The sequence below is a fragment of the Nicotiana tomentosiformis genome, chromosome 11, assembly GCF_000390325.3.
Source record: "Nicotiana tomentosiformis chromosome 11, ASM39032v3, whole genome shotgun sequence".
Classification (NCBI taxonomy): Eukaryota; Viridiplantae; Streptophyta; class Magnoliopsida; order Solanales; family Solanaceae; genus Nicotiana; species Nicotiana tomentosiformis.
Genome location: NC_090822.1, coordinates 90,485,031 through 90,512,941, shown reverse-complemented (window position 1 = coordinate 90,512,941; position 27,911 = coordinate 90,485,031). Strand labels below are relative to the sequence as shown.

At 36.5% G+C, this 27,911-nt stretch overlaps 2 protein-coding genes across 2 annotated transcripts; both read right to left on the bottom strand.

Annotated features, from left to right (window-relative positions):
- Positions 1-263: 263 nt before the first annotated feature.
- Positions 264-2,868, bottom strand: LOC138901823 (uncharacterized). Its single transcript, XM_070189618.1, has 5 exons — positions 2,724-2,868; positions 1,486-1,913; positions 1,189-1,335; positions 918-1,109; positions 264-851 (listed from the first exon to the last, which is right to left on the bottom strand). The coding sequence occupies exons 1-5, from the start codon at positions 2,866-2,868 to the stop codon at positions 264-266; spliced, it is 1,500 nt and encodes a 499-aa protein (XP_070045719.1).
- Positions 2,869-4,797: 1,929 nt separating this feature from the next.
- LOC104095244 (ACT domain-containing protein ACR4-like) lies at positions 4,798-7,593 on the bottom strand. Its single transcript, XM_009601327.4, has 7 exons — positions 7,382-7,593; positions 7,231-7,276; positions 6,987-7,101; positions 6,818-6,885; positions 5,870-6,466; positions 5,461-5,565; positions 4,798-5,380 (listed from the first exon to the last, which is right to left on the bottom strand). The coding sequence occupies exons 1-7, from the start codon at positions 7,453-7,455 to the stop codon at positions 5,036-5,038; spliced, it is 1,350 nt and encodes a 449-aa protein (XP_009599622.1). The 5' UTR covers positions 7,456-7,593; the 3' UTR covers positions 4,798-5,035.
- Positions 7,594-27,911: the final 20,318 nt, after the last annotated feature.

Genomic DNA, 27,911 nt, shown 5'->3' with positions numbered 1-27,911 from the left:
TACATTAATTTGAGCACAAGCAAACACTCGCTCGACCGTCACAGCCACGGGCTATATTCTCTTCAAAATCGAATCGTTGACAATTAAATCGAGCACGAGCAGACACTCGCTCGGTTGAAGAGACTGCGAGGTTCGAGTTTGATTAATTGGTTTAAAACATTATGGAAATATTCATGAGGCAAATCACAGCAACCCAGGAAACAGAATCAAAAGCAAGTCGGCAAGAGAAGAGGCCTATACACAAATTTTATTTACATGGGTGGCTACAAAAAAAAAATTTTAAACGGGAGCGGTCTTTTCTTTATCAGATTCCCCCCGTTCTCGGATCCACTTTTGCTCCCATCGTCGTCATCATCATCATCGGAAACCAGAGCTTCGGTATTAGCCTCGAGTTCTTTTGCCCTTTTTATCTCTTCCGTGAGATCGAAGCCGCGAGCATGAATATCCTCGAGGGTTTCTCTCCTGGATCGGTACTTAGCAAGTTCGGCAACCCAATGCGCCCGGCCATCAGCGGATTCGGCTGCCTCTCTTGCCTGAACTTTGGCAGCTTCAGCATCAGCCCGATAGACGGCCACGAGCGCATCCGCATAAGTCTTTGCCTTTTCGGCATCGGATTCGGCCTTGGCGAGTACTGAGGCCAACCGAGCCTCAAGCTCCTCGATTTTCTTTGCTTGAACCAGGTTTTTCTCCTTCACTTTCTGAAGTTGGGTTTCAGATGACGATAACTGGGCTCGAGCGGTCTCTTTTTCTGCAGCAAAGCGGTCCATACCTTCTTTCCACCGCAAGGATTCCATCCTTATCACATCGACCTCCTCATGCAGCCTCCCTATTATCTCGATTTTTTGCTGCAGCTATGAGACCGAAATGTTAGATATCGTTCCGGTATCGAACCCATAGGTTTTCAAAAGCATCATTACCTGCTCAGACAAATCATTCTGGTCTCGATAAGCCTTGGACAGCTCGGCCTGGAGATCTTTTATTTCCTCCTCTCTCTGTCCTAAGGAAAGTTTGCGAGAGTTCCTCTCATCGATAGCGCATTTCAGGTCGGCCGCGTATCGATGCAACTCATTCTGGGAACGAGAACATTGTTCTCGATGGACTGCCGCAGCCTACGAAGAAACAAGGAGCAAAGTTAACGAAAGACGAACGTAAAGGCAATACCAACAAAAAGGTTTTCAAAAGACTCACTTGGTCCAAAGCCTGCCGCAAACTGTGAAAAAGATCCGATTCATCACCGGCACCGGCAACGTCCTCGATACCAGTAAACAGGTCACGAAACGGATCCTCTTCATCGTGAGGCCTATCGAAACGAATCCTCTTCATCGTGAGGCCTATCTAGATTAAAGGCCCCCAGAGCTTAAGCTTCCCGAATCACCCCTGCGGAAAAAGCGGGAAAGAGAGGCAAGTCCTCGATCGCTGCTGCCTCAAGTGAATCACTCGGAGCAGCTCGGCTCGGAGGGGTTCGAAGGGCTCCCTGATTGTAACCCCTGCGGGTTGATTCCGATGAGAGGTGTCTTCGACATCTGATAGTTCGGGGACTCTGCCGGAACCACTCTCCGGTATATTTTCAGTTCGAGACGGAGCCCCATAGGGCATCATCAATCCAGCCGGCATTGAAGCATCGGTGGCACTCTTCGTCCGGACCGCCAGCGTGGACTCATTATTTTCTTCTTCTTCTTCTTCTTCTTCTTCTTCTTCTTCTTCTTCTTCTTCTTTATCCCTTAGGCGCAAAACGGATTCTACGGTCAAAGGAATGACATTCTTGTTTGGTTTACGAGCCGTCTTCTTCTTCGGTTTTGGATATTCGGACAACGAAGCTCTCTTCTTTTTATTTTCCTTCACAGGCTTTGGAACGAAGGTCGATACATCCTCCTCATTAGACAGAGGTCTCAGGACCGCATCCTTACCCAAACCTGTATATGGGAAACCTTATCAAACCTTATCAAAACTATATCGAGAAGTGCCTCGTCAGATTCCGAGAAATGAGCTTACCGTGGTTTTTGGCCTCCCACCGACCCTTAGACAAATCACGCCATGAGCGCTCGGCGTATGTGAAAGTCGAAACAAGAGCCCGTACCCAATTCTTGAGGTCGGGAACCGCTCCGGGCATCCAGGGAACCGCGACATCACGAAAAGTGGAGTGTTGATAACAGAACAAAAGAAAGAACAAAATAGAAACAACAACAAAATCACACTTACGTTTCAAATTCCATTCCTCGGGAAAGGGCATCTTTTCGGTCGGGATCAGGTCTGAAGTCCTTACTCGAACGAACCTGCTCATCCAACCCCGGTCCCTGTCCTCGTCAATACTCGAGAACAAAGCCTTGGTAGCCCGACGCTGGAGTTTTATTAATCCTCCCCGAAAAAGTCGGGGACGGTATAGCCGAATAAGATGATCAAAGGTGAATGACATCCCCTCGATTTTGCTCACGAAATATCGGATCAGAATAACGATCCGCCACAAAGAAGGATGGACCTGGCCTAAGGTTACCTGATACTGTCGATAGAAGTCGATAACGACGGAATCGAGGGGACCCAAAGTGAAAGGGTAAGTATATACGTTCAAAAACCCTTTCACGTGGGAAGTAATGTCTTCGTCAGGGGTAGGTATTATCACTTATTTTCCCCCCAATTGCAGTCCTTCTTTAACAGATCGAGATGCTTCTCAGTAATCGAACACATGTACCTCGATACCGGCTCGCACCGGCCAGGGACCAATGAACCTTTATCAACTTTAAAATCTGAAGTAAGGATGCACGCCCCGGGGGCACACTCCTCTGGCCGTGGTTCCACCAGTGTCTCATCGGCGACACACTGTGAAGATGAAGCTTTCTCTTTCTGAGGAACTGTTTGCGATGTTTTCGCCATTTTTGAATTCAAAAATAAGGAGCAGAAGGAGGTGATAGAGATTTGGTAGAATTGAGGGATCCTTTCGGAAAGAAATCACAGCTTTTTTGTAAGAAGAGATTGAGAAATTTTAGAAGATTGAAGATGTAAAATTGGTAAAAGATAAAGGTGAGAGTGATTTATAGGTTCAAAGCGACGGCGGTTCATTATCAGCAGTGGCTGACCACCGCCTGATATGCATTAAATGCCTTGGGAGACTAAACCGACATGACAACTATCATGTGTGTCATGGTCGAATCTGATGGAATCAACAAAATATAATCCGATCGAGCTGTTGAAAATTATATCGTTTCTCGCCGTATTTATTTATGAGAAACGAGGGGACTATCTGTATACGGTCGGAATGAATTTGGCATGTCCGGTACGGTTCGAAGGGTGATGTATCGAAGTAAGATCCCGAAGGGGGGGGGACGAACTAACCTTGAGCCTGGGGAGGCCGGTCCGTGTTGAGATCGATATCATAATCAAGCTCGAACAAGAATCGAACCATGGCGCGGGTAGATCTATCGTACAGATAATCCAAAAACCAACCTACATCGATCAGGAATCCGTTCGAGGGCTCGAATCGGGATCGAGCTCGAGTCAAGATCACAAGTTCGAGCCGAAATCAAGCTCGAACCAAAATCGAGGGTTCTAAGCAAGATCGGGCTCGCAGACAAAAGCCGTTGTAATTCCACTAGAGGGAATCTTGGCAGAAATTATGGAAAACCTGATTTATTATGGGTTTCCCACTAAATGTTTATTTTATTGGAGCCAAACCCTTTCACTATAAAAGGACTTGTTTATCATTTTTGTAAGGCATCTATTGGAGGACTTACACTATCACAAATTGTATTATCCCCTCTGCAAGCAAGAGGGATCTTTCTAGTTTCTGAGAGTGATTCTATTTTTGTTAAAACCTAAATTTCACTGTTCATAATTGATTGGCCTAGGTTACGTTTTCTCCAATCTATATTCATACTTTTATTTATCCTACCATTCTGTATTAAGTTGTACCACGTATCTTCGGAACTGCGCATAAATTTAACTCTATCCCTTTTTTTCGGATAAACAAATGTAAAGACCTAATAAGTTGTTTTGAGTTCTAGAATCTCATTTTGTGATTTGAGACCTCGAGTAGGTTCATATGATGTTTGATAACTTGCATGTATTGGTTCGCGTTCCGAGAGGTTCAGGTGGCATAATGGATTGACATTTTTCCCTTTCTTTGTTCCTTCCAGTTTTGGTTTGTCACTCCCTGCTAAGATTCCTTCTAGTTTTGGTTTGTCACTCCCTACTAAGTCGTCTTAATTATGTGTCTTACTCGATCGCAATTCCGGATTAATCAAGACCTTTTGAACATCGAGTAGAAAATAAAAAATAAAAAAAGAATCTGTTTTGCACTATAAACTAGTGACTACTATCACCAAGGGATCATATTTCATATTGTAAAGGAAGCAGCATTATTTTAACTGCCATCAAATCAAACAGAGCAGTTGAATTTTTGCTAGCTAAAAGCTCTAACGAAGTAAGCATTTTATGTCATAGTCATCCGCAATCAGTGCTCTCTTGTGCTGGTCAATTCAACTATCGCAAGAAGACTGCCTTTTTTTAAAACAAAAAAGAAATCCGTTTTAGCTACAGGAATAGTGTATTTAGGAGTATCTATAGTGTTTCCACACTTCTTCTCACGTTCGTGGGTGGAGGTACTTTTACCAATTGAGCTGTTAGATCCTGGGTGGAGATACTTTTACCAATTGAGCAAGCCTCACTTGTCCAGCAATGGGTATTGTACTCTTCCTTTTGTGTGGCTTCCTCGTTTGGTATGATGAATAAGTAAAAACAATTCTGGGATAAAATTTTTAGTACCGTCTTATCCCTTGTTTGGTTAGATAGACATTTTCTTTAAACTTTAGAGGGAGAAAATGTATTGTATTTACAATGCCCCCGTAAAGGGAAGGTCAAAGGATGGTTGTACATTGTTTAGTGTTGAAAGAAACTTTACAAGATTGAAACATTAAGATAATGTTATGAGTCTAAGACTGAGATCAACAAGGGGTTTACTAACTAATGCTTTGCTTTGCTGCAAAGCCTATGACTAATCACATCTATGCTAGCATTTACAGGCCCCTCCCTATCTATGAACTTCTCATGAATATGACTTTGTTAATCCCAAGTTGTAGAGAAATTTCTCTGATCTTGATCTAAATATGTTACCTAAAGAGAACCTGGCAGTTTGCTGTGGTGGTGAATTCGAGTAGAGATCGTCCCTGACTCGAAGAATAGTCATACCTATTTCGTTCCGGACTGCCTCAATCGTTTCAGTTTTAACTGGACTCCCTGATGCATCAGTCACATAAAACACGTTAATAGCTTGCGAGCCCTTCGTCATGACCTCAGCCCGGGAAACAGAAAGACCGTTCTCCCTAAATATGCGAGTCACATCAGATAGAAGCCCGATTCTGTCATCTCCACATAATTCCAGTCTTATTCCCTACATATTACAGAAAGATGGAATTAAATTTAGAAAGTGTGGAGACTGAGCACTTAATTTGCATTCGAATGAGTTTATACCGTAGAAGTTCTCCTCTTGACCGCTGCCTCTAAGCAGTGTATTACACGTTGCCTCTCCGCTTCAGAACTAACGGGGCACCCGTCCATATGCCTAATGTAATATTCCTGAAAAGCGCAAAAGCAAAACATAGAGGATAAGATCCCACAATTCTTTCAGTATCAAGCTCATTCGTAGTCCTATGACAAGGTAGCTAAACAAGAGAAAATAACAACTCTTTCTTAGTCTGAGACTGCTAATGGCCCAAGATAGCGAACCGCATTCTTAGCCACTAGCTTACTTTATACAAATTCCAATTATGAACTTTGAGAATGCAGTTTTAGCAACAGAGAAGTCTTCACTGGGTTCATGTAGACTAAAGCAAAAGAAAACGATTTAGGACATTATATTTTCAAGCAATTAGAAAAGTACCTGAGAAGCCTCAGGTCCTTCAGCAATAATGGTAGCATGATACACCACATATTGCATATCTGTTAATGTGCACACTGCATCAAAGAGCAGCTTCGGACGGTCTGCACATCTCAAATTTACGACTGTATAGCCTTTATCTGCACAACTTTCTACGGTTACCATGGGCTTCCTCTGGTCAACTGATACACAACTTGTATCATCTTTATCATAATCACGATCAGCATACATCATTTGATGTAGCCTCCTTTCAGTATGAGTGGAACCAACGGAAACTGCTGTATTGGCACCTCGCCTATCTCTATCTCCTTTTAGAACATACAACAGAAGTTTCCTGATTTTGGCAAGCCTATCAGGATCAGTTATTGCTAATCCGCTTTCTTCATCAGTTATGTAAACAACTGACGCCATTCTTGAATTATGAGTCCATACTTCTGCTGCTACAACATTATTTTTATGGTCGGCGAGAACAGCAAAGATCTCTGAAAGCAATCCTGGTCTGTCTCGCCCCGTCAGTTCAATGGTTGTGTGCTCTGCTGCAGATTGAACACCTACAGATCTTTCCATAGACCGGAAGCTGCGGCCCCTCGGTCCCAGTGACTGCAACACAAGAAAATATTCACTCTTTAATGTTATTCAATCTCACGCCATAACAGTATCTGTATTGAGTAAAGCATTTACTATATCTTCTTTAAACCAGTTATATCCACTTCTTTAAACCAGTTATAACAGTATCTGTATTGAGTAAAGCATTTACTATATCTTCTTTAAACCAGTTATATCCACTTGTAAACTGATGATTGAAAGACTCTAGAAAGAGGGGAAATGAGGGAATTCACATATTCCATTTTCTAAAAGTGATTTAAATTTTCAACATTAATGCTTCAGGAGAGTAAATAATCGCTACACAATCAATCAATCAAATACGGCTCAAATGCCGATTAGATTTACCTGCTGAATACGTTCGGCAACATTATCTTCAGAGAGCTTATTTCCATATTGATCAGTAACATGAAATACTGCAATCAACAATGCAGTAAACAAGGGAAAGAACAATATTAGGAACAAGGATTTACTCCTAAACAAATTGAGGAAGCCTGAAGAAGAATCAAGAACTGACCATCCATAAACCATTCCCCATCAGAAGATATATAAGCTCTCCTGATTATAAGGTTCAAATCAGTAAGAACCTGAACCACTTCTAACAAGCTTCCTCTTTTATTTGCACTATCTACCTGCAAATTCCAATCATTTTATAGGTCAATTCTTTGAATTAAGTATTCCAAAGAAATCTGATTCAAACCCCGGCCCATAAAGAAAAAGAAAAAAGATTGCATCTTTAATAAATACAAACATATTCATACCTTGATCAAAGTAGTTTTCTTGTCAGAAGTATTATCAACAGTAACCCTATAAACATCATCACCAAAATTCACACAGTTGAATCAGCATAAGATTGCAAAGTTGTCTAATCTTGGTTACAAAAGCAGCAATTTTGAAGGCAAATGGACATACCTTGGGGGGTTCATTCGGAGGACAAGCTTCTTGAATTCATCATCAACAGTGAAAGAAGAAGACCAGTTATCCATTGGAACAATCAAATTATTCTATGTGCTGTTTTAATTAAGCTCTTACAATTTTCTGATTTCTTGTCACAGAGTTTGTGTTACTGCTTATAGCTAGGGGTATGTGTGTCCTGTTTGGAGTTTGAGTCGTAGGAAAGGATCTGTGTTATTTGCTGGCAGTGGTTATAAGGGTGTGATTGGATGGCTCTTGAGATTTGCCAAGAGTTCTTTAGTTGTTTGGGACATTATTAATTTACATAAAGAAATATTGAGATGGTCAGTCACTTGGTCAGGCCTCATCCTGACTACTACATCTGTTGCTCATTGCCTTGTCATCTGGACCCCACCATCACAAACACGCCGCCTACCTTATTTGGCAAATATTGTTACATCGGAATTTAATAAGCTCCATTTGGCCATAATTATTTTTATTTTATCTTTTTTCAAAAAAAAAAAAACATTTTTTGGTTATAAAAAGTGATCAGTTTTTAAAGTAGTTATTCAAGATGAATTTTTCAAGTTTCAAAAAGTAGTTTAGACTAGTTTTACAAGTTTTTAAAATTTTCAATTCACAAATTCTTAACTTTTTTTCAAGTAAAATATATGTCCACATATAATATCAACTTCAAAAATTATTTTTGGACATAAGAATTGTAAGATTTTAGAAAAAAATAATTATTTTTTCAAGTGAAAAAGGTATTTGAAAGTTAGAGTTGTGTTTGAACATGAATAAAATATTTGGTTGTTTTGAATTTTTGTGAGTGATCTGAAGTGAAAATTTTGAAAATAATATTTTGGAATTTTTCAAATTTTTGAAAAATTTTAAAATTCATTTTCAAGTGAAAATTGAAAATTTCATGGTCAAACACCGATTTCGAAAAAAGTAATTTTTTTTGAAAAAAAAGTGATTTTTTGTATGGCCGAACGGTCCCTAAGTGTCATGTTCTTACTTTAATTTGTAAGGATTAATAAAATTAAATTATTTGGTGTAGACACATAATACGAATGAACTTTTTTCATCTAACATCATTCCCGATAGGTTTTTAGATTTTTGTTAAAACTCAGGGGCAGATCTACTGTGAAAAATATGGTTCATGTGAACCTGTGGTCACTCGGCTAAAATATGTATATGATGTACATAATTCGCAAAAAAATGGTTATATATATCTGATGGCACCCATGGTCAAAAGAGGCGAAGTGGTGCACTGGTTTTTCCCTCTTATTCCTAGGGGCCAAACTGCCAAAGGGCTCGAGTCCTTGCTCGGCTTCTGTTTATTTTTTTCTCTTAAATCTTTTTTTTCTCTTTCTATTTCTTCTAACGCACGTTTAAGCTTTTTTTTTCTATTCTATTATATCGATCAGTGCCCAACTTTGCACATACCCACACGCTTGAAGATCCCCAATTCTCAAATATCAATATTATTACCTAATTTCTAATCCCAATTTATCCCAAAAGGTCAAAAGTTAAAAAAAGCAAACCCCTAGTTCCTATTTTGACATGTTCTTGTCTCTTGTTCTAAAATCTAAAGGCTAATCTTGTCTCCATTGACTGTGTGACTACTTGTGCAATGCTATTTTCCTCTAAGGTAAGGTCCAGTCTTTTTCTAAACTAGTCAATAAGTTTTCTTGTAGGTTTATTCTGATTTTGGGATTTTTTTCTGTAACTATTGAATGAAGGAGATTTTTTCTCATTTAGATTTATTCTGATAACTTTTCTTGAGCTAATCCTTTTTTATTGATATGCCAGTGTATAAAATTTAATCTATTGAAGTTAATAAACTATGCATAACACAAAGTGCTCCTAAGAGTTTATTCATAAATAAAGATAAATCAACTCTAATTCTAAAGTCTAAACAACATCTTAACTTGATTCTGCTGCAAAAGTACCATATTATCACAGACGAATGACTCTTCAATGAAGCAAAGTTTTTATTTTTGCGATTTTATTTTAACAAAGGTTCTTTTAATATAAAAATTTCAGGATTATGTTATGATATAAGTGAAGTACAAAATCAAGTGAAGAACTGAGCAGACACATCCATTTGATCTCAAAGATAGAATTATCAAAAATTGCAGACGAACTAGTAAGTTTTTATTTTATTTTAATTGAAGTTGAAAAGGCCATGATTCCTCTATTTTATTATGTTTGAAAGGGTGTGATTCCCTTATTTTCTTGAATATAGAAGAGGTGTGATTCCTCTAGTTTATTATGAATTTAAAAGGGTGTGATTCCCTTAGTTTTATTATGAATTTATATTTTGATGATGAGTGGTATTTGAATTTGTAGGAACATTTATCCTTCAACATCAAAATGGATAAATTTGTGATCAGGTCAAACATTGGCCAACCATGTTTCAATTGTAGTAGTCAACCTTCTGTTAGTTCGAATATCGGACCTGAGATCCAAAGAGTGACAATATTATCCCCTCCTTCAAATGTTGATAGTGTTCTTCAGTTAGAATCTCCCAATACAGATCCCAAAGAAAGAATACCGAATTTTCAGTATGCCCCTAATAACCGGGATGAAGTGAGGAGACATTATATTCAAAAAGGGCTTGTCAACCGAGTGGTCATGCTTTCCCTAAAACTAAATTTGGGAACAAAATGCGTTAATTTAATCCCGATTGGTTTAAAGGTTCATATTCTCAGTGGTTGGAATATAGCATAAAAGGTGATGTTACATTCTATTTGTGTTGTTATTTGTTTAAGAATGAACTTGAAAGTCGCAGTAATGTAGGGGATGCATTTACAAAAAATGGTTTTAAGGATTGAAACAAGGGTGCGGAAAGACTTAAAATTCATGTCGGGGAAGTAAGTAGTATCCATCACAAATGTTTTAATAGGATACACGATTTGATAAATCATGAACAATCGATTCAATCTTCTTTTCACAAGCAAAGTGAGAAAGCAAAAAATGATCATCGGATACGCTTAAATGCCTCGGTTGATGTGGTAAGATTTCTCTTAAGAAATGGATTGTCATTTCGTGGTCATGATGAAAGTGAACATTCCGAAGGCATTTTTCTTGAACTTTTGGAATTTCATGGAGATAAGCATTCGGATGTGGGAAAGGTCATATTACATAAAGCTCCAAAAAATGATATGATGATTTGTCCAGCAATTCAAAAGGATATTGTGGGTGCTTGTGCTAAAGAATCAATTAAAGCTATAATCAAAGATTTGGATGATGGCCTTTTTGGGATATTGGTTGATGAATCTAAGGACATCTCATATAAAGAGCAAATGGCCCTAGTTATACAATATGTTAACAAAAGAGGAGAGGTGATTGAGCACTTTTTGGGTATTGTCTATGTGAATGATACATATGCACCATAATTACATAAAAAATATTATGATTTGCTTTTGGATCACTCGTTAAGTTCATCCAAGCTACGTGGACAAGGTTATGACGGAGCTAGTAATATGCAAGGAAGAATAAATGGCCTAAAGTCTTTGATTTTACAAGATGTTCCATCTGCATATTGTGTTCATTGTTTTGCCCATCCGTTGCAGTTGACACTTGTAGCTCTTTTTAAAAGGCATCCAGATGTGAATAATTTTTTTGATGTTGTCACTGATGCATTGAATACTATTTGAGCATCTTTTAAACACAGGGAATTACTTCGACAACACCAAGTAGAGAAGTTGGAAGAATTACTTAAATCTGGAAAAATACTTATCGGGCAAGGGTTGAATCAAGAACGTGGCCTCCAAAGACCGGGTGATACTTGTTGGAGTTCGCATTTTAAGATCTTGGAAAATTTCTTGATTATATTTTCTTTTATTATTAATGTGCTTCAAGATATGCAACAAGATAGTCTTCTTTCTCTTGATAGATTTGCAGCAAAAAATCTTTTGGATAATATTCAAGAATTTGAATTTGTGTTTTTATTGCACTTGATGGTCAAGATGTTGCTTCTTACAAATGAATTGAACAAAGCTTTACAAAAGAAAGATCAAGACATAATCAATGCTATGAGGTTTCTTGACCTTGCAAAGATAAGATTGCAAACTATGAGAGAAAGTAAATTCGAGTCTTTGATGAATGAAGTTTACTCGTTTTGCGGTAAACATGATATTATGATTTCCAAAATGGATGAAGACTATCCAAGATCGAAATGAAAGAGGTCCGGAGTTTCATATTCATATTTATGCAGCTATTGAGTTGCAACTTCATGAGCTAAATAGTCATTTTGATATAGTGACTGGTGACTTACTCCTTGGTATGGCTTATTTGAATCCGGTTGATTCATTTGCTAATTTTGACAAAAGATAGAATAATGAAGTTGGCCGAGTATTATCCAAGTGATTTTGATGACAACAAGCTTCGAGATCTCACCTTTCAGCTTAATAGTTTCATTGTCTATGCTCGAATGCCTGATAGCAAATTTATCAACTTGAAGGGAATGAAGGATCTTCATAGTGATGGCAAAGACGAAATTGGATCAAACTTGGTGTCATATTTATTTACTTGTGAAGTTGATTTTGATTCTGCCTGTTGCTACTGCAAGTGTGGAAAGGACATTCTCGTCTACGTAATAGTATTAGTGAAGAGTTTTTGAATGGTTGTTTGGTTTGCAATATAGAGCATAAGGTATTTGCAACTGTAAGTAATGGTGTTATTATTGATCGTTTTCAAAGTATGAAAACTCGTCGAGTACAATTATAAATTGATATTATATTTTTTTTTATAATGAAACTAATTATTTTTTGCTCGCTAAGTTGTTGTGATTGTAAAATTTTATATTATCAAACTAATGTTAATCTTAAAAGAAATGGTGCACCCATCGTCCCAGATTTCTAGATCTGCCTCTGTTAAAACTCACATAACTTGTAAATGTCACGTGATATGATTAATGTATCACATTTTGAATCCTAATATTATGAGTTCAAATTTCAGTAACTTCATGATCGTTATTCATGATTATATCTTTATTAGAACCGGTTTGGATTAGCTGATGTAAATAGCTGATAAACTTGAAGTGTTGAAAAATATTTTTTTAAGTGTTGAAACTGATTGTTTAAATAAGCATTTACCTGTTTGGATAGACGTGCTGAAACTGATAATAAGCAGTTGATGTATTTAGTAGAAAAGTATTGATAAGTTATTATTTTGTTAAAATGACTAAAATACTCTTACAAACTTTACAAAAGATTGTAAATTAAAATGTTTCTTTGTAAAGAAAAGGATGAACAATGAATATGGAATGAAGAGAAAGTTAGAAAATTTATTTTGAGAAAAATACTTTGTGAATTAAAAAATATTATTAGGGATAAACTAGTAAAAGTCTTGGTCAAACTAAAAGTGCTTATAAGTTGAAAAATCATAAGTTGGGGGTGACCAACTTATATCTTGTGACTAATTTTAGTTTTAAAGCACTTTGAATATTTACCAAACGTGTAGATAAGTCAAAATGCATTTCTAAGACAGTTTGACCGGCTTATAAGCTTAGCCAAACACACTCTTAATCTTTATTAACTATGTCAAAATGTGCATAGTTTAAACATGTTTAAGGTGGAGTGATTAATGAATAATAAAAGAATTTTAGAGTACGATTTTATAATTAATTATTTATGTCACTTGCAAGTGTCAAAATCTATCTGCGACTAACTTCAATACTCATATGGACGTTGATGTGGTCATGTGAATAAATTTTTCACCGTATAAGGCAATGCTCATTTCTTTCTCTATTATTTATGCCCTTGAACAAAATTCTGATATAATAAAGTGTGGTTTAATTCTCGCTGTCTCCACCCCTTTCATCATTTCTGCCAATTTCCGACCACGACATTCATATTTTCAGTAATTCAAACTTAGAAAAAGAGAGAAGAAAAAAAAAAGTCATAGGAGATTGGTTTGTATGTTGTGGTTTCTTTTCTTTAAGTAATTAAGGTCTGGAAGTTGTTGATAGAGAGTGATCTGATAAGTTACGCTATTTTGTGTTTTGATAATTTTTCAAACAGTCACGAGGAACTAGAGAGGAACCAGTTGTGATCAGTTCCTTTGGCCTAGATATGATATGTTACTTTATGTTTTGATGCTGGTCAAACTTTCTTGAGGAACTAAATAGGGATCATATGTGATTAGTTCTCTAGCCGTCGTACAGTCAACTCTATAGCTGCAAAAGCTGCTACACATACCATCTGGCATCAGTACAACAACACAAATGTAGCTTGCTAAGGACAAACTAAAAAAATCTATCTCTTCTCACATGTTCACTCATATATATAGAACATGATACAAGGTTTAACCTAACACTTGCAATCCAAAAATCCAATTCTCTCAAGTACTAGCCGCCACAACCTTCAAGGCTCTCTCAAGAACAAGGATGCTACAACCTCAATGACCAGATCCCGACACTGAATATATCTTAAGTCCTTAGGTTTATTGAGTCTTTAATTTGTTATTTTGTTCTTCACTTGTAATTTTACATTACTTTCAATAAGTGTTTTTGTAGGACAAATTTCAACCATTGTTTGGTTTGGTTTCTTGACTAAAGCTAGTCAAGGTTTGTTGCTTTGTAATAGAGTTATTGCAAAGGGTGTACATTAGAGTTATTGTAAGGGTGAGGTATTAAGAGTTTAATTCCTAGATTGTAATAGGTTGTAATCTAAAGTTTGCTCGGTTTAGTAGGGTTGAAATCCTACTAGGGTAGGTCGTGATTTTTAATCCCTTGAGCAAGAAATTTTTCACATAAATATCGTGTGTTATTTACTTACTACTTGTTTACTATGAGAATTGATAGACAACCTGGTTCTCTATAATGTTTGGTTTTACTTTCTACTTATTTGCAGTGGGAACAAATAAAGAACCTGGTTCTCTATATTGTTTGGTGGACTCCTAGTTTCTATCAGTTGGTATTAGAGCAGGTTCTTTCTAAAAGGTTAACACCTAGAAAGGATCTTCATCATGGCTGCTCCACCAAACTTCGAGGAAGGACAATAAACCTATAAGCCCCCAAGATTCAACGACCAATACTATGTTTGGTGAAAAATAAGAATGCATGACTTCATCATGGCTGAGGACTCAAATCTGTGATGGTCCTTTTGTTTCCTGAAAATTGTTAGTGAGGGAACATTTACGGTCCCATAAACAAGAAAAAAGTATAATGATGCTGATAGAAAGGCTATTGGGAAGAACTTAGGGCAAAGAAGATTCTTATTTGTGTCATTAGACCAAATGAATACAACCGCATCTCAGCTTGTCAGTCTACCAAAGAGATCTGGGAAACTCTCCAAACTGCGCATGATGGAACTACTCAGGTTAAGCAGTCCAAAATTGATATGTTTACTACCGAGTATAAGATTTTCTAGATGAAGGAAGATGAGTCCATTCAGGATATGCACATACGTTTCACCTCTATTTTCAATAAACTTCACGCCCTTAGAGAATTCATCCCAAGAGACAAGCTGGTTTGAAAAATACTCAGTGTTCTACCAGGTTCCTAGAAAAGTAAAGTGAATGTTATCACAAAAGCTAAGGACCTGAAAAAGCTAACTATTTATGAGCTTATTGGAAATCTTAAAACGTATAAGATGAAGAGAAAGATTGATCTTGAAAGAAGAGAGCCCAAGAAGGAGAAGAAGCTAGTTCTCAAAGCTGCCCATAATGACTCAAGTAGTGATGAATCTGATATGACATATCTCACTCAAAGATTTCAAAAGATGGTTCGTAGAAATGGTGGGATCCCAAAGAAAGGAAGTTCCAACAGAAATTTCAAAGAAAATGATTGATGTGATAAGTGTGGAAAGCCTGTACACTTCATTAAAAACCGTTCTCTTCATAAGCAAGATCTTTACAAAACCAACACTGATAAGGAGGCTAAGAGGAATCAGGTCCCTGACAGGAAGTTTAAAAGAAGAGATGATGCTAACAACATGGTGAAGCAATCCCTGGCTGCCTGGCAAGATTACTCAAATGAATCTGAAAGTGAAGATGACCAATGAGCTATATCTATGATGGATGTTGATAATGAATCTTCAGAATGTGAGTCAATCTTTGCACTCATGGATAAATCTGATGATAAGGAGGATAAGTAGGAATATGAGGTAAGTTTTCTTGATGTTCAAAGAAAGTTGAAAACTTACTCTAAGAAATATTGATGTCCTTAGAAAATCTGTTGATGGATGCCTATCATAGACCCATTAATGAGAAAAATGCTATAATTGAAGAAATTGGTAACATAAAACAAAAGAGGGATGATATGGTAGTTTCTATTGTAGACTTGAAGGAACATGTGGAAGAAGTAACTAGAAAAAAATACCTTGTTGAAAAAACAAATAAAAAAATGGATGGACACCCCTAAAGTAAAAGAAGTTGGTAGTGAGGCTCAACTTGAGTTTGAGAGTGAGCTTAAGAAAGTTAAAACAAGTCTTGTTGCTGAGATTGGATTGAATAGACAACTTCAGGAGGATCTGAAAAAGATTAAAATGATCTTGATAAATCACTTAAATGGACCTGGTCCTCTAATATAATAACGTTTATGTATAAGAGTAATGGTGGAAACATATAGGGAATCAGGTTCCATAAGGCTAAAACCTCCTATAATCCCCATAACAAGTATGTAACTATGGTTGATAATTGGCAGTGTAATCATTGTGGTCAAACATGTCATTACAAGGACTCTTGTATAGCTAAAATTCAGTCTCTACAGAAAAATAAAGTTTTTGTTGAAAAAAAGCCTATTGTTAAGGGACATGGTTCTCTGAGAACAAAATATGTGTTGCCTACATGGGCAAAAATAAGTTTGATCCGCTCGTTCTATTATTATGAGGGACCCAATCTAGCTTGGGTTCCTAAGTCTAATCAGTAATTTCGTGTGCAGGCTGGAGTGAGAGATAGCAGTCAAAAATGGTACATGGATAACGGCTTTTCTAAGCATATGACTAGAAGAATGGATGATTTTCTCTCACTCAAAGTCTTCCAAGGTGGGAGTTGTCCTTTTAAAATGGCAAGAAGGGCAATATTCTAGGTGTTGGAAAAATTGGCAAAACACTCTCCCATGCAATTGAAAATGTGTACTATGTGATGACTTGAAATATAACCCGTTGAGTGTGTCTCAAATATGTGACAAGGGAAGTAAAGTTCTTGTTCAAATCTTGCACTGTCACCAATCTCAAAACTGGTGAAATTGTGTTGATAGCCAAAAGGTTCAAGAACATGTATGTTATAGATTTTGATTCATTGAATGGTGGTGAACAAGTTGGTTATGAAGGACCAACTTTTTTCGTGGGTTGAAGAAATCAACACCGCCTGCACTTGATTAACATGTGCATGATTAGGTCCCTGCTCGAGAATACTACCTATGAACTACTCAATGGGAGAAAACCCAAGCTGACTTACCTGAGATCCTTTGGATGCAAATATTTTGTTCTCAACAATGGTAAGAAGGCTTTGGGAAAATCTTATGGAAAAAGTGATAAAGGATTTTTTTGGGTTACTCTTCTTAAAGAAAAGCATACAAGGTCTACAACAAAAGAATGCAGTGTATAGAAGAAAGTGTGAGTGTGATCTTTAATGAATCCTACAAATCAAGTGGCAAAGGCTCACATAACAAAGAAGATAAAGATGGAGAATTTACAAAGTTCTTGTAAAGCTATAGAAATTACAAATGGTAAGGCTAATTTGATGAGTCAAGTAAAGCAGAGCGAAGAAGAAGATGCAACAGAATCTCCAGAAGGCCTAGAGGAACATGGTCCCTCTATTACCTTAATTGAAGCTGAACATAGGGTTGTTGGTGCTGTATCAGTTACTCTTGATGCTGAACAAATAAGTGAAATTCATACTTCTGTTGATGTAAATGATGGATCGAATATGGAGAAAGATGGTCCCCCGAATCCTGAACTTCAAGTATCAAACTGTAAATATAAGAGCTCACGTCCCCTTCAATATGTAATCACCCCCTCAGACTCTAGTATTCAAACTAGATATAAGGCCAGGAACATGTTTGCCTTCTCAGTCTTCTTGTCTCAAATTGAGCCTAAGAACATCAAGGAAGCATTGAGAGATGCTGACTGGATAGCTGCTAAGCAAGAAGAACGCCATCAGTTTGAGATAAACAAAGTGTGGCACTTGGTTCCTTGGCCTTCAGACAGAACAGTAATTGGAACCAGAAGAGTCTTCCAAAACAAGCTTGATGAATTTGGAATGCAACAAGAAATAAATCAAACTTCAAAAGGCATTATGATCATTCAACAGAAGTACATTAAAGAGTTGCTAAAACGATTTGAGATGGAGAACTCTAAGACAATTGATACACCTATTGCCACCGCTACTCGACTAGACATGGACGAACCTGGTTCTCCTGTCCATGAAACTATATATAGGGGTATCATTGGGTCTCTTCTACACTTGACTTCTAGCATACATGATATTCTATTTAGTGTTAGGCTGTGTGTTAAGTTACACTCAAGTTCAAAAGAATCTCACTTGCAGACTGCCAAAAGAATTTTGAGGTATCTTAATGGAGCGCAGGACCTAATCCTCTTCTATCCTTCAGGAGATAATTTTGACTTAGTTGGATATGTTGATACTAATTATGCTGGATATTTGGTGGATAGAAAGAGTACATCTGGAATGACACATTGTTTTAGGATCATGCTTGATTATGGGGTACAAAGAAACAAAACTCTATGGCTCTTTCTACTGCTGAAGCTGAGTATGCCGTTATTGCTTCATGTTGTGTACAACTGATATGGATCAAGAAGCAACTTGAGAATTTTGGTATATTTACAGATTGTGTGCCGTTATTGTGTGATAATACCGGTGCTCTTAACATGGCAGAGAACCCGGTGCAACACAAAAAGACAAAGAACATTGATGTAAGATATCATTTCTTGAGGGACAATGTTAAAAAAGGTCTAATCTATATGAAATTCTGCAAGATGGAGGACCAAGTAGCAGATATCTTCATCAAAGCGTTGAGCAGGGAGCATTTTGAAAGAAATCACTTAGAGTTGGACTTGATCAAGCTTAACTAAGAACAAGTTCCCTTAATGACTGGCTATGTTAAGAAGGACAGGTACAATGTTAAAAAGTATTTTTTGGCAGCATCTAACTCAATTCTATACTGTTATAGGTATACACACATAGCAGTTTTAGGACAAAATAAGTATGAGTGACATTGCACTACTAGGAGTTTTTGCTAAATTTTTCAAAAACTATCAAGGAACCTGGTTCATGTGACTCAGGTTAGTAGTCTCTTCAATACTTATATATTTTTTAAACTGCTTGAGTGCCATGTCAATAAGCTATTCCCGCCTCTGTTATAACTTTTGAAGTCCAAAACATTACATCTCTTCTGAATGACTCGTTGCCCCGAAAACCATTTCCTTCTCTTACACCCAATCAAAACCGGTTCTTTTCTTCTAAACCAAAATAAACCACATCTCAAATGGAATCATCCTCTCCAAATATGCCAGAAATTAACCCAACTCTGACACCTTCTAAAATCCCAACTCCATCTTAATCAAAACTCTAAGAAGTTTTTGGTAGATTTTGATGGGACTTTAAGTAAAAGGGAACGTGGTAGATTGAATATTCTAGAGAGTGAGGTTGAAATTATTGCTGGGTTTGTAGAAGACTTGATGGATGAAGGAAGTGGTGAAGGAAATCAGGGGGAAATGAATGAAGGACATGGCCTTTCCAATCCTTCTCACAATGTTGACTCTGAAGATGACCTATTTGAGCTCTGTGTTTAAACAAACTTTTGATCTAGTAAAAAGAATTGGTGAAAAGTAGGTTGATTGATGATGAAGTGGTGTCACATGTTGATGGGGTTAATGTGAAGGATGAGGAGAATGAAGTGGAAAAATCTACACTTATGAGAAAGAATTCAAAGAAGCGCAAAATAGAGTAAAGAAAGGCGGCTGAGAAAAATGTAACAGATGATAAGGCTGAATAGATTGAGAGGGAGAAGAAGGAGACCCGAATGATCAGGAAAAGAAATGGTAGTATGAGTGAGGAGCTTGGTTCCTTAAAGAAGCAAAAGGTTGAGCTATCGAAGTTGGAGAGGAATGAGACTCTGAAGTCTCAAAAAGTGTTGTGGGCAGAGTGTTTGACTCTGATATTACTGAAAAATGGAGAAACTTTTTGACAGTGTTGAGTTTCATCAATCAAAAATACTATATCCGTCAAACCCTAAAGTAAATTACTCCAGAATTATGGAGAAAGTCATCACAAATAAAGTTAAATAATAAGAAAACATGAATTCAATCCAAACTCGGGTATTGAGTTGAGGAAAGAATGATGAATGCTTGTGTTTTGAGTCTTCAATGCTCTTCCAATCTTCTATAGGTCAAAAGTCCCTTATAAAATGTGTTTTTGGTATATTTAAGCATGTAGGAGCTGGCCCATATAAAACTACCCTCTCTGCGCCGAAGTGGAAAGAGTTGGACTAGAAAATACACTATTATGGCGCACAGGGCAACGCGCCATGCGCCACATTAGTGGAAAAGTTCAAATGCTTATTTTTTCGACTATGCATGAATTTTACACTAGCACCCGCGCCCCGCGGCGCATGGCGCGGTGTGGTAGTGCATTTTTCTCAAAGTAATCCATTTTTCTCATTTTTTGACATCCAAACTTGGTACTCGATCCCCGAACGTGATCCTGTCTTGATTTCTTGGGTTTCTACTCATACTTCAAAGCTTAAAATCATCAATTTTAGATCCAAACTTGCTTCTCAACTCAAAATTACATTCTACATAGTATAACACACGTAATAAGTATAAAGTACTAACGATTGGGCTTAAATACGATCAAAGTATAGTAATTAGAGTACAAAATATAATTTAAAACATGTGTTCCTAGACTATCATCGATAAGCGAAAAGTAAAACCAAATAGTATAGAGAACCAAGTTCTCTATCAGTTCCATAGTAAACACGCAGTAAGTAAAGAACACATGATATTTACATGGAGAACTCCTTGCTCAAGATATTAAAAACCACGACCTTTCCTAGTAGGATTTTAGCTCCACTAAACCGAGCAAACCTTCAAATTGCAATTTTACAACCTATTGCAATCTAAGAATTAAACTCTTAATTTCTCACCCCTTACAATAACTCTATTGTAATCCCTTTGTAATAACTCTATTACAAAATAACAAACCTTGATTAGCTTTAGTCTAGAAACCAAATCAAACAATACTTGAAATCTATACTTCAAAAACACTTCTTGAAAGTAGTGTAGGATTACAAGTAGAGAACAAAATAACAAAGACTCAATAAACCTAAGGATTTAAGATATCTTTAGTGTCGGGATCTAGTCCTTGAGATTGTAGTAGATTTGTTCTTGATAAAGCCTTGAAGGTTATGGCGGCTAGCACTTGAGAGAATATGATTTTTGGATTGCAAGTATTAGGTTAAACCTTGTATTATGTTATATATATATATATCAGTGAACATGTGAGAAGAGATAGGGTCTTTTAGCTTGGCCTTATCAAGCTACAGTTGTGTTGTTGTACTGCTGCCAGATGGTATAGTGTAGCAGCTTTTACAACTATAGAGTTGACTATACGATGGCCAGTAGAACTGATCATATCTGGTCCCTATCTGGTTCCTCACGAACGTCTGACCAGCATCAAAACATAAAGTAACATATCATATCAAGGCCAAATGAACTGATCACAACTGGTTCCGATCTGATTCCTCGAGACTGTTTGCAAATCATCAAAACACAAAATATCATAACTTATCAATTTCCCTCTTTTTGATTATGCCAACCCATAATTGAGATCCCCCCTAAGACTGATCACAACTAGTTCCTATCTGGTTCCTCGAGACTGTTTGGCAAATTATCAAAACATAAAATAGCATAACTTATCAATGTACCCCTTGTTGATGATGACAAACCCAGAACTGATATTCCTCTTGAGAACCAAATTCCCACATGTACCCTCACAAATCAGACTTATAATCAACATGTTAACAACAACGCCCCCTTCCCCCCACGAACCGGACTTATCTTTTATGTACAACACATCATATCAATTCAATTTTGTTCCTCTCCCTGTTGACACTCATGTAAGTTCCCCTTTTGGCATCATTGAAAAGAATAATAGAAGAAGCATAAGCAAAAAGAATCTCAACAACATTAACTCATGCCAATTGGGAAACACAACATAAACAATAACAAGAACAACAAGTGAATATCATTGCACAAAATAGAGTGATTGCTCATAGTAGATTAATTATAACAAAAGCACAATAATTTCAGTCAATACAAAATATGACAACTTAAACAACCAAAGTGCCATTGTCATCAAACATACGGATCAAAAGAAGATAGGAATTCGAGAGAATTTAAAAGGGGTGAAAGACATGTATCACTGGGCAGGAAGAAAATTAAGGGGCGAAAACCTTGTTCCATTCGTTCATTCACAGCCCTCTAATCAATGATCATCTGCTCTCTCAAGTCCCCACATGTTTCCTCAACCTGTCATTCTCATAATTCAACTGAGCATACTCTTCTGCCACAGGACCACGGGGACTTGGTTCTCTACCTCTTTGGGCGAGCTAAACCATCAGTCAGAACGCCAATAATCTCCCCAAGCTTCTCCTCATCAAGAACAAAATTAGTCACATTCTTATACAACATCAGATATCATCATTAGTAACATACAAATTTGCATAGAAGTTTTTACTTCTTCTTCATAAATGTTGGGACTTGGAGGAACAAAAAAGTGATTCTATATTTGTGTATTTTAACTCTAGTTCTTTGCATGAATTCATTTATAGAGCTTTGAATTGCTTGCATCTTTGTTCACCAGTTTATTTAATCGAAAGAGGAATACTTTGGTGATTATCTTCACATTATTTTGTTCGGTTTAATTCAGTGATTCCTTTAAGTAATCGAAAGAGCTTGTTGAATTGTTGATTAAATCAAGTTAGGAGAGTATTTGAGAGACGTTTTCCTGAAGATTAAATCCATTAACAAGTTCTTACATATTTTCATAGTACGTTGTATTAGTTCACCTCATAAAGTTAAGATTTAATCGAGAGAGGAGTCTTGGCAACACGTTTGAATTAATCATCGAGTGAATTCGTGAGAATCATTAGAATATTAGAGTGAATTGAACTAGAGTTAGATCCCGAATAGCCATCTTGCACCTATCATGTCACGGCCCTTATTTCTCCCATTGATTATTTCGGTGTTACTCAATTCTTGTCTTTCTATAATCAATTGTTAATTACTTTAGTTTAATAGTTAATTTTAGTTCATAATCATTCAAATTAAAGTGTTAATCATCACGAATAGCGCTTAACCTAGAAATTACTTGAACATTATTTAAATCCAATTCCTGTGGAGATGATAATCATAATATACATCTTTGGCTAGCGAACATCAATTTCATGTTGTATTTTACGTTCGTCACTTATTTACTATGGGAACTGATCGATAGAGAACCTGGTTCTCTTTATTGTTTGGTGGACTCCTAGTTTCTATCATGATCCAAGTGAAGATTAACGCTACTCATGTTATTGTATTGAGCCAAAACTAGTATTCCCTGTTTCATTTTATATGTCACTATTTCCTTATTAATTTATTTAAAAAGGATATATTTTTATATTCTAAGAAAATTTAATTTTATACTTATTATTTACTCCAAATTGCAAACTTATAGGATCATAGAAATTTCGTGACATAGTTATTCCACTAGTATAAATTGAATGCAAGGAGTACAAGATTGAAAAAATGACACTGTGTATCCGCTCTCAAAATAATATATATATATTTCTATTTGTTATATACAAAAAATATAAAAAATTTATATATTTTTGCAGCTATCGAATGTAAATAGTTTCGACCGGGCTAAAAGTATCTTTGCCTGTAAAAGATTAGGGGTGCCATAATTAGTCTAAACATAACTCAACGAGTTAATCCTAATATGTTATTTAAGGCTAAAAGAGTTACTTGCTTCTCTAGTTCAAAAATAAAATATAGAACGAAAAATTATGTTAGAGCGTGCAATTAAATTCATATTTGACCTTAACTTATATTGACTCGAAGAACTGACAATTCAGATTATGGACAATTCTTTTTGAACCGTTCATTTTTTACGTACCCTACTATTTTATTTAATATACCTCCAAACAATAATAGACAATAAAGTTGATGCGTTCAGCTTTAGTTCAGGAAAAGTGAAAAATAAATGCAAACACTGTTTTTTCTTCTTCTGGGGGATGATTTCGACTCTGAAAATTAAATCTAGAAAGATTTTAGCTTCGCTTTTCAGAGATTTTGTTGGCTTTTATTATCTTTTTAACAGTCTCTCACGTGGATTATGCATCTTGGATTCCAAATCTACAAGGGTTGTTTTTTCTTCTAGATCTTAGGGTGGCGGCGGGAAAGAAACCAGGGTTTCGTACGGTAATTTAACCGTTCATTGACTTCATTAAACAGTAATTTTAGTGAATTAACTATTAATTTTTATATTATTATTCACCAAATAACTGCATGTTTACATACTTAATCAACAATAAATATTTCATGTATTATAATTTTTTCATAATTAATCGGCGAATCAATAATGCCTAATATTATTGCAAGCTTCAAATTATCATCCATTCTACTGATTTGTTTAATTAAACACTAACATGGACCACTCCGATTCCAGCCAGTTGTGGAAGTGAAAGGAGGACAAGTTGTGCTAGCACGTACTCCCTCCAATTCAATTCAGTTTATATGATAAAGTTGATGATGTTTAATATAATATCATTAACAAATATCTATATCATACGATTCTTACGTTTTAGGTTATTAAATTCACATAATTATTTAAAATTTCAAATTTTAATATGGTTTTTTATATAAATTAAATTTTGATCAATATATAAGTATATTCTTTCTTTTTCCCTCATATTAATGCAAAATCTAGTTCATATGATTTGAACACACATCAAGTATCAACTATCAAGAGCTCCTATTATTAGTGAATCTATATAACCCTATTCCAAATGGTTCGTCCGAATGAAATTATATTCCTGAAAGCGACTCACTCCTCATATTATGTTCACTTAATTGATTTATTATTAAGCAAATCATAGTATCAAGACGATTGAATGTATTAATAATCTTTAAACAACAATGATGGATTATCCTTGCTATAAAATACACTCGTATTAATATTTATTACAATACGCAAAAAAAATCTCATTCTTCCGTTGTTCATACATTTAAATATGAAATTAATTAATCACTAAAAATATTGCAAAATCAAATAATGCTTTTTTGGACAATATGAGCAGCAGTTTTCTCTTTTCTGAGAATCCAGACATCTACTGTAGTATAGCCAATATATTCTCCATCAATACCAACCTAACATTTCAAGGGTAATTATCATCACTGTTATTATTATTCTATTATTTGGCCCGCAATTTCTTTAACTGTTTTTTTCTCTTTCGTTCTTTTATCTTTTCTTTTCTTACTATATATATATATATATATATATATATACACACACACTGATAGTCACAAATGCCTAGCTAGGTCGATTTATTAAATATAACATTATATACTCATTGTGAATTAGTTGATAAATTAGACTGTAGTTATGCAGCAAAATGACAAAGGTTAAACGATTTAAATATTAAATTTCCATCAAAGGAAAAAGAATAGTGTGATAAAATAATACTATTATATATGGCTCTTGGTTTTTGGTGGGAGAGAAAGGACAAGTGGATAAAGGGTGTAGGATCAATAATAGTTGTTTGACAATTTAGGGGGATAACACAGACCTCATAGATGGTTGAAGATTTTACTAGATTTTCTCTTTGTCTACATTCCGCATTATTGTATTAGAATAATCATCTGAATATTGAGAAGCCCCCCATCATACCTCCACGCATGTTCCATATGTGGAATCTCCATTATTTAGTGTAGAAGATTTTATTTTTTTATTTTTTATGTATATACCATAATTAATCTTACTCTTTTTGATGCATTTTGTTGTCGCTTTAATCAAACATATTTGGTCTAAAATAATTGTTGTTGTAGGACTTAAAAGATATTGATCTATTTTTCAAATTAATTAGCATTACTTCAATAAATAATTTATACATTCCAAAAAAATCTTTCAAATTTTACAAATTTTCATAAAAAAAGTTTGAGGATAGATAAATAATAATATATACTTAAATAATTTTATAATTATTGCTATTATATAATGAATATCTCAAAACGACAAATTAAGACGACCGAGAAGAATTTTAAAAACCACACGAAAGTCTGGTTGGTAGGGTATTTTTTTTAAAAAAAAAACAATAATAATTACATCGTATCATAAGAGCTTGTGCTCTCTATAAACATAGAACTATTGTTCAAAAGACGGTTAGTGTTTACTTTTAAAATTGGATAATAATTAAACTTATAATATGGTTCTAACGACACGTGATTTCACCTAATACCAATTGATAAATGCGAGGATGGGTAATAGAAATTAACAATAAAGTAAAGCAAACCAGTGTTAGAAAGGAACTCGACCCTCGAGTTTGGATACCCTCGAACTTGTTGATGCAAGAACAATTAAAGTATAACAAGCTGATGAACAATAATATAAACGAGAAAGAGAATTATATTGCTTTGATATCTGTCAACCGTGTCCCCTACAAATGATTAGAATCCCCCTTTATATAATAGAGAGATTCCACTTATGGTATAATTCTAATTATAGAAGGAAATCCCATGATTAGCTAATTAACCGTTTCTGATTTGATCCGTTCCGAGATTTACGCTATGATCCTCGACCAGTCACCGAGATTTACGCCATGATCTTCGACCAGTCACGGATATCTCGCTTTTCTGTTATTATGTTATCTTCGATCTTGCTCGATGTCTGTCTCATTTGGCTTCGATCGCTACTAGCCTCGATCTCGATAGGTACCTCGATTCTGAACTCGGTACCTTGTCCTCATGATTTAGTCTTTTCCGTTATGAGGTCGTCCTTCGATGCAACCTCCCGGTCTCGATCAAATAGTAAAATCGGGTGGCCCAGTTTTAACCGTATACAAATAGTCCCCTTATTTTTTGGAGTGAAATGACAAGAAACGAATTGAGCTTTCGATTTTCTACCTCGACCTGTCATGACGTCATCCTCGTGACATAAGCGACGGAAGCGACCGAAACGTCCCGTCTGTACAGTTACCAAGGCATTAAATGCGCGTCAGTCGATGGCCGGCCACCACCAATTTTGAACAGTCATGGTGAAATCTATACATAGCCCCTCTCTTCACCATTTCGAACTTTTACTTTCAAATTTCTAATCTCCAAAGCTTTTTACATCTTCTAAGTTCTTTATCTGCAAATCTACGATTTTCACTGCTAACCTTTTCTTAGAACAACAAATCTTATCATCTCCATCTATTTTCAACTTCAAATCCAAATGGCGAAAACGTCAAAATCTGTTCCTTAAAAGGAAAACGCTTCTTCATCGTGGTCGGCCGGCGACAAAACACCGGTGGAGCTACGCCCTAAGGAGTGTGTTCCCGGGGGGTGCGTCCTCACTTCCGACTTTAAGACCGATAAAGCCTCGTCGATTCTTGGTCGATGCGAGCCAATGTCGAGGTATATATGCTCGATAAATGAGGGATACCTTAAGCAGGTAAAGAAAGACTGCTACTGGGAGGGCAAAGAGGTGGTGATTCCGACCCCCGAAGAAGACATCACCACCCATGTGGAAGAGTTTTTAAGTGTTTATACTTACCCTTTCACGCTGGGCCCCCTCGACCCTGTCGTCGTCGATTTTTGCCATCAATATCAAATAACCCTAGGCCAAATCCATCCTTCCTTTTGGCGAATTATTATTCTGCTCCGATTCTTCGTGAGCAAAGTCGAGGGGATGCCTTTCACCCTCGACCATCTCATCAGGTTGTACAGCCCCGCCTCTATCGAGGCGGGTTAATAAAACTCCAACGTCGGGCTACCAAAGTGTTATTCTCGAGCATAGATGAAGACAAGGACCGAGGCTGGATGGGCCGGTTCGTTCGAGTGAGGACTTCTGACCTAATCCCGGCCGAGAAGATGTCATTTTTCGAGAAATGGAATATGAAGCTTAAGTACAATACTACTGTTAGCTCCTATTTATTGTCTTGCTCCTTTGTTTCTTCACATCGATATACTTTTCCGTGATGTAGCTGTCGCTTGGATGCCCAGTGCAATTCCTAACCTTAAGAGCTGAATTCGGGACCTGGCCTTGACCTCTACGTATGCCGAGCGCTCATGGCGCGATTTATCAAAAGGCCGATGGGAGGCCAAGACTCATGGTAAGCCCCTTTTCCACGTCTTTGATAATTTTGTTAAATCATTTCTTACTTAATTCCCTTTCATACAGGCCTTGGCAAAGATGCTGTCATGAGGCCCCTATTTGGTGACGACGAGACTTCGATTCCGGCACCGAAACCGTTGAAGGACAAAAAGAGGGAAAAGACCTCAACCTCCGAGGATCCAAAACCTAAGAAGAAGGCGGCTCGTAAGCCGAAGAA